This window comes from Chelon labrosus (assembly GCF_963514085.1).
Source record: "Chelon labrosus genome assembly, chromosome: 11".
NCBI lineage: Eukaryota > Metazoa > Chordata > Actinopteri > Mugiliformes > Mugilidae > Chelon > Chelon labrosus.
The window spans coordinates 1,553,990-1,561,659 of record NC_140344.1 but is presented as its reverse complement, the minus strand read 5'-3'; the positions used below and the strand labels follow the sequence as shown (position 1 = coordinate 1,561,659).

At 37.7% G+C, this 7,670-nt stretch overlaps 1 protein-coding gene across 1 annotated transcript; it reads left to right on the top strand.

Moving 5' to 3' along the window:
* The first annotated feature begins 902 nt into the window (after positions 1 to 902).
* LOC311495257 (SLAM family member 5-like) lies at positions 903 to 5,741 on the top strand. The gene is made up of 7 exons (XM_084554651.1): positions 903 to 1,047; positions 3,465 to 3,599; positions 3,983 to 4,123; positions 4,220 to 4,374; positions 4,587 to 4,913; positions 5,278 to 5,307; positions 5,422 to 5,741. Exons 1-5 carry the CDS (start codon positions 972 to 974, stop codon positions 4,752 to 4,754), a joined length of 675 nt encoding a protein of 224 aa, XP_084410777.1. The 5' UTR covers positions 903 to 971; the 3' UTR covers positions 4,755 to 4,913; positions 5,278 to 5,307; positions 5,422 to 5,741.
* The last annotated feature ends 1,929 nt before the right edge of the window (positions 5,742 to 7,670 follow it).

Here is a 7,670-nt window from a genome sequence, read left to right as displayed (position 1 = left end):
TCGGATTGATGATGCATCCACCGTAATTATTATCGGTATCGGCGATACCGGCCCTGTATTTACGTAGTATATACAGTCAATGGTATTTACTTGGTATTTACTTTGAAAATCGATTTGTGGGCATAACGATCTGTTATCGGAGGTATCGATATTTCAGTATCGATCCGCACATCACTAGTAGTGGAGTGCGATACCGCTAGATTTGGTATCGACCAAGTAAATACGGGGCCATTACCGCTGATACCGATACTTTTTAGTAATGAAGGTGGATGCATCATCAATTTAAATTTGAATGGATTTTCATGACGTGTTTTTGTGATTTGCCTTTTTGGATTATTAATCAGTTAAAATCCAGTACAGAATCTGGGCAAAGTTTATAAGTAAATAGAAAATACTTTATTATCACAATTAAAGTTTTTGTTCAGAAACACTACAACATTGTCACTTGAGAACAAATGACAATAAATTCTTTTTTTTCAGGCAGAGTGTTCAGAAACTATATTACAATTATATAAAACTAAATCCCTCATAGTAGGCTATTGCACTTCTTCCTGTATTTGTTTTCTTAAATAAACGTGTACAAATCCACAATAAATATTATAAAAATATAAAACAAATGATTTTTTCAAGTAGTATGTATGTTTAGGAAGTACAATACAATACAAAAATAAGACAACATTTCTCACCCTCCTGTGATAGCAGCAGCATTTAGATAAAAACAGTCAGGTCGCCTCTTTAATGCAGTCGTACGAGAGAGAAACTGAAACTTAAGTATCGATCTCATTACATTGGTATCGATATTTGGATGATCCGCCCAAAACAAGGAACCCACTGTGTGGCTGACTGAGACAACAGACAGCGTAAACAGGGCAGGTACTCGCAGAGAGAAGAAGACTTTGAAAAGTTTTTATATTCCGGAATTAAGTCACTTTTACCTTTCTTATGTGTCTTATTTTAGTTAATAGAAGAGGATGAAGTGGCTGTTGGCACTGCTAATCGTGACTGTGAGCTTTTCTTACGCTCTGGACACTGGTCAAGCTAACTCAGGTAAATTTCTGCAAAGTTACGGATCAAGTGTAAAGTTTGTTGACATCTATATATGCGGCTTCATGTAAAGCTATGATTTTCTTTACTTTTTTTCTCTCAAAATTACATAATTCCCATACAAGAATAGATTACTTCTCTCCAAAAGTATTGCTGCAATCAATTGCTGAGCTAAGAGCTTCGTTAGCTGCGTCACCCTGCAATCACAACACACGCCATATCGGCCGGAAAGCGCGGGTTTCGTATTAATAACTGCAAGCAACTAATTAACTTGTCCTTGTACCAGTTACATCTAAAAATGGTCGACATGTGTTGTACCACAGGATGGCAGAATAGCCGGGAACAAGCAAAGGGGAAATCCCGCGGCCTGAAATGCCTGGCGCCATTTCTTTCCCTGCTGATCGCAGTGTCATCAAAAAATGCGCTGATTTCAGGCCGTCAGAGTTTACTGCGTACTTTAAACAGATAGAAATTGACCAGTACAAGGTAAAACTCGACAGATTATGTATCACGGACCCTTATCATGCATCAGTTGTGCTTTTTCCCCCAGCATTGAAACAGCCGGCGCGGACACTGTTCCTGACCTGCAGTATATTATCCGTATCCTTATTCTTATCATTATTCGTATCCGTAAAAATGTATTTGAGTATTGAGTATTTGAGGAGATTCGTGACAGTAACGTGACTACAATAACAAGTACCGTTTAATCCCGAATTTCTTCCTCATTGTGAGTAGTTTTAGTGCTGAATGAGCAACACCCTTTGTAATCCAGGCTATAAACATTACCCAAACTTGCCTTTAGGAAGAAATCTGTTGGACATCGTGTTAAAAAAAAACAAAAAAACATGCTAAATAATTAAGACATTACACCTGGAAAACACTGGATTCTGTACCTGATGTAAAGTGATCGGTACACAAGCAAAATCTGTTTCTTGAGGGATCTCTCTCTCTCTCTCTCTCTCGCTGACTCTTCTCAGCTCACACACAACCATAGCACAGTCACACACCCCTTGCCCTCCACCCCCATACTCACATACCAGAGACTCTTGGTTGTTTTTATTTATTACCCATTCTACCTCGACTATAACTTGTAAGTATATAATCCCTGTGTTTACTGTTTACATTTCCACTCAAGTCACTTTACTTATACAGTCTGTTTACATTCTCCATGGACATTTTGGATAGTTATAACATTTATGGCATGGTAACTTGTATATACTTATTATTTTGTATCTTGTTCTATTTCTGTTATTTTGCTCGTTAAGCTGCTCACTTGTGCCTTAAATTGCCCCCCAGGGACAAATAAAGTTTTCTGAAGCAGAATCTGAATCTGAATCTGAAATTTCTCGTGCCTGCTTCTTGTGCGTTTTATTCCAATAATCCACACCTGCGGTCTTCCGGGATCTTTGGGAATCCTACAAAACGATTTCCCCTTTGCTTGTCCCCGACTATTCTGGCATCATGGGGCACAACAGCTGTCGACCATTTTAGATGTAACCGGTACAAGGACAAATTAGTTAGTTGCTTGCAGTTGTTAATTCGAAAAGCGGGCTCACCTGCCAATATGGCGGTGTTGTGATTGCCAGTGCAGGGTGACGTCAGCTACCGGAGCTCTTTAGGCAGCATGGTACACTGCCTGGCCAAAAAAAGTCGCCATCTGGATTTAAGTAAGCAAATAGGTACAAGTCTCCTATTGGATAATTACTGCATGGGTGAATATCTTTCAGCTGAAAACAAGTTATTTAACCCCAGCTGATGCAATGAGTTCTCAAATTGTTAAAGAGTGGTTCAGGGAGCATGAGACATCATTTTCACACATGGATTGACCACCACAGAGTCCAGACCTTAACCCCATTGAGAATCTTTGGGATGTGCTGGAGAAGGCTTTGTGCAGTGGTCAGACTCTCCCATCATCAATACAAGATCTTGGTGGAAAATTAATGCAACACTGGATGGAAATAAATCTGGTGACATTGCAGAAGCTTATCGACAGGAAACAGGAACAGGAGATAATAGCGTAAATAAAGGATTTATGGCCATCTGATCTTTGACCAATTTATAGAAATCTAAATGATATGGTGTGCTTTAACAGAGTGTATGACTGGATGACTAAGAACCTTCACAGACTTAAGAGAGTGTAATACAATACTAATACAAGGAGGAGTGCAACACTAAAAACACAGATTTTAAATTTTACCAGGCAAGCATTATCTGTAAAAATTACTCATATATACTTGACATGTTTTACAAGTACAGTAAGCAGGTCTCGTTGGGTAGAAGTATAAAGTAGCCTAAAATCATCAATGTTAGTTAAATGATGTTCTGTCAAGTTGTTAAAAGCATCTAGTTGATACTTGACACAAATGTAAAATGTAATAATGTATTCCCCATTTGTGACATGTTTTGATATTATTTTGTAGACATCTACAGGAAAGAGGGAGACGAAGTTGTCCTTAGCCCAGGCTCTGTGGATGAATCCATTACCAGCATAACATGGAAACATGGACGTGACGATATCTTGGATTGGGGTCCTGGCTTTTTAAAGGACTATGGAGGTATAGTCACTCAAGATTTAACTGTTAAATTCTCTCTATACAGATATATCTTTGACTGCTGGTTTCAAATGGCACCTTTATACTAAAGCCTTCAGTATAAAACAATCATCTCTTAAACTAACCTTAATTCTTCTAATACACTAATTAAACTGACGATTTGGTGTTGCAGCATATTAAAGGATTTAAATAAATTCCCAGTTGGCAGAAAGAACTGAACAATGTAAACAGTAAAAATGAGGGTTTGTTTTAAAGGATTTATATTTTTTCTGTTTTAACTCTTTAAAAAGCCCTTACATCGTGCAGACAATGAAATACATAATATAGAATATATTGAAGTCCATTTTAAGGAATTTTAAACTGCTCAGATCTCCTTAAAATCCAAGGTAAATGCAAGCTTCACTGTGTGCTGAACACCACGACTGGAGAGCTGACCATCTCACACCTGACAATAGAGGACAGCGGCAGCTACACTGCAGAGATCAACAGGAAGGTCTTGCACAAAGTCTCGAAAATTCTGGTTATCTGTAAGTGGGGAACATTGAACCAAAACTTTATTTGGAACATTTATTTATTTATTCATCTGAACTTTAATGAAATGTTTGTTTGTTTGTTTCTATCAGCTGCTGTTCCTACACCCTCTGTCAACTCAAGCTGTGAAAAGACCCGCTGTGTTCTCATCTGTGAAGTCAACACAACAAACGCTGAACCAGTCACCTATTACTGGAGGTCAGGTGACAAGGAGAAGAGTAGAACCAAGGAGCTCATCATTACAAAGGTACAAACATGATAATGTTGTTTGTGGGCTAATTTGATCCGTCAGAATGAGAACAGTTTAATGTTGCTTCATACATTCAAGCATCTCTCTGAGATTTTTGTTGAGAGGGGTTCTTAACTAACACACTATCATCTATATTTTAAGTACAAAAACAAAGGTAGAATATTGGCGTTTGAACTCAAGGCTAATGTTGCTTTTCACTGAATTTCTAGGAGGAGAGTGCAGCTTCGTTTATCTGTATGGTGAAAAACCCAGTCAGCTTCAACAGCAGCAAACCAGTCGACAACCCTTTCAATACCAGCCGTGAGTTTCACGTCAATAGAGATCTACATCATGGCCCAATAGATATTAAAGTTCAGGACACCTCAGGGCGCCTTTAATTGCATATAAGACCAGATAACTTGGAAATACTGTTTTATTCTTTCTTATCTTTTTGTTTGTAGGCAGTTGGTGGTTCAGACTGCTAGTGGTCTTGATTCCAATCATTTCAGTCAGTTCAATCATCATCATCATCATTCACAAATGTAAAGAAGGAAAAGGTAAGAATTTACTGAAGATTATAATTTATGGAACATAATTAAATATGCATCTGTGTATTGTCATTATAAGTATATGTATGAACATATGTATATGTATGTATTTACTTATTTACTTTAGGTGTAGTATTAACTTGTTGTTTTTACACAGCAGGGACCAGAAACTAAGTTAACTAAAAATATTATAATTTTTTCAGTTTTATTAATCCAAGAAACATTACTTATGTTTCTTCTTCAACTAATGATTGTGGTCATTAGTGCTTAATATTTGTATTTAATGAATAGTTTATCCAATGTCTCTGACTATTTAAGAGTTACATAATGTGACAGATGTACTGGTCATAACAGTTCTTTTATTAATTGACAGAGAACAAAAAGGGTCAAGTCACTACACCTGGTGAGTAAAATGTTAATTAATGGTGATAAAAACGGAGACAGCAGAAAAAAACAGAAATTGTTCAATGTGGCCTGTGCACTGTGGTCTTGATGATTATTTTTGTCTTTTTATCAGTCCAAGAATCATCCATTCAAGACCAAAAATCCTCTGTGCATCCATTTTCCACTAATGAAACAGGTGAGAAAAACATTTTCACATTCAGTAGGAGATAAAACTGGGACTGTAGAAGTTACAACTTGTTTCGTTACAATTTTATAAAGAGAATGAAGTTTTCTGTGAAAGGTTTTTAGCAACAGTAAACTAGAATTTACTCAGTTATTTTATTATTTGACAGAGTGCAAACAATTGCTGGCTGATAGTGACGATGCAGATGGTGAGTAAAATGTTATGCAACGATGGTAAAAAACAGAAAGTTCAGTTTAACAGATAAGTATAAATTCTTAAAAACATCCTGTCAAGACTAAACATCCACTGTGTCCATTACAGTTTGTATCTTAATGCAAAAATCCTGTGTCGTAGTGGAGGTGCACCTGGTAGAAGTTTATGTTAAGTGGGTCCATTGTTGTTGTTTTATATATGCTGCTTCTCAATCTCACAAAACTCCAAATTACAATTTATTCAATACAAAATTCAGCACATAGTCCATTTAACCCACATTACACAAAATGGGAATTTCAGAAAATGACACCTGTTCACACTTCACAACAAACACTGTACATTAACTCACCAATACTTTATCACTAGCTATGGGTGTCAGTATCCAGCCTCCCCATCTGTATATCTGCTAGGAGACCTTTCTGCGGTTGAACTGCCACTGAAATATGAACAACCCATATTGATCACTCTAACAATTGCTGAAAAGACAGTCCTCCTAAATTGGAAAGACAGAACAAAAATCTCTATCTCAGTGGCACCTTCTATTATCAAATCATATCTCGACAGAAAAACAAATGGCATTAAAAATCAGATCAGCTCATTCCATACATGTTCGTCTCCACTCACAAATATCAATATTGGGCTTTTGTAATGTTAATTAGGATATACACATAAGCGCATACAAGCACTTCAATGCTCAGGTGTCTCTGGTGCCCCAGATATGCCCCAGACCCTGCCATTACCCCCCATATCAATGACTGAGCCCTTTATTATTACTGTTATTTTTCTATTTTTTATTTATTTTCTGCTCTCTTTAAACACACTGAAAATTATTTATATTTGTTTTTATTTCATCTTTATTTTCAACTGTCTCTCTTAAGATACATGTTTTGTTAGTTACATTTTATTTCTTAAAAAAACTTCACTATTATGTTATTGTTGAAAGTGTTACTCACCCATTTATTTATTTTGTATTTTATTGGTTTACATCCATATGTACACTACCAGTCAAAAGTTCGGACACACCCTCTCATTTAATGGATTTTCTTTATTTTCATGACTATTTATTTACATTGTAGATTCTCACTGAAGGCATCAAAACTATGAATGAACACATTTGGAATTATGTAGTAACAACAAAATAGCCACCCTTTGCTTTGATTACTGTTTGGCACACTCTTGGCATTCTCTCAATGAGCTTCATGAGGTAGTCACCTGAAATGGTTTTCCAACACTCTTGAAGGAGTGTCCAGAGATGCTGCGCACTTGTTAGCCCTTTTGCCTTCACTCTGCGGTCCATCTCATCCCGAACCATCTTGACTGGGTTTAGGTCAGGTGACTGTGGAGGCCAGGTCATCTGGAGCATCACTCCACCACTCTCAAATAGCCCTTACACAGCCTGGAGGTGTGTTTGGGGTCATTGTCTTGTTGAAAAATAAATGATGGTCCAACTAAACGCAAACCGGATGGGATAGCATGTCGCTGCAGGATGCTGTGGTAGCCATGCTGTGCCTTCAATTGTGAATAAATCCCCAAGTTTCACCAGCAAAGTACCCCCACATTATCACACCAACTCCTCCATGCTTCATGGTTGGAACCATGCATGTAGATACCATCCGTTCACCTTTTCTGCGTCGCACAAAGACACGGCAGTTGGAACCAAAAATCTCAAATTTGGACTCATCAGACCAAAGCACAGGTTTACACTGGTCTAATGTCCATTCCTTGTGTTTCTTGGCCCAAACAAATCTCTTCTGCTTGTTGCTTTTCCTTAGTAGTGGTTTTCTAGCAGCTATTTGACCATAAAGGCCTGATTGGTGCAGTCTCCTCTGAACAGCTGATGTAGAGATGTGTCTGCTACTAGAACTCTGTGTGCCATTGATCTGGGCTCTAATCTGAGGAGCTGTTAACTTGTGATTTCTGAGGCTTGTGACTCGGATGAACTTGTCCTCAGCAGCAGAGGTGACTCTTGGTCTTCCTTTCCTGGG

Coding starts and splice junctions, on each gene's coding strand:
- LOC311495257 (XM_084554651.1), top strand. CDS start 972: ATGAAGTGGCTGTTGGCACTGCTAATCGTGACTGTGAGCTTTTCTTAC. Junction 4,124..4,219: donor CTCGAAAATTCTGGTTATCT/GTAAGTGGGGAA, acceptor TGTTTCTATCAG/CTGCTGTTCCTACACCCTCT. Junction 4,375..4,586: donor AGGAGCTCATCATTACAAAG/GTACAAACATGA, acceptor CTGAATTTCTAG/GAGGAGAGTGCAGCTTCGTT.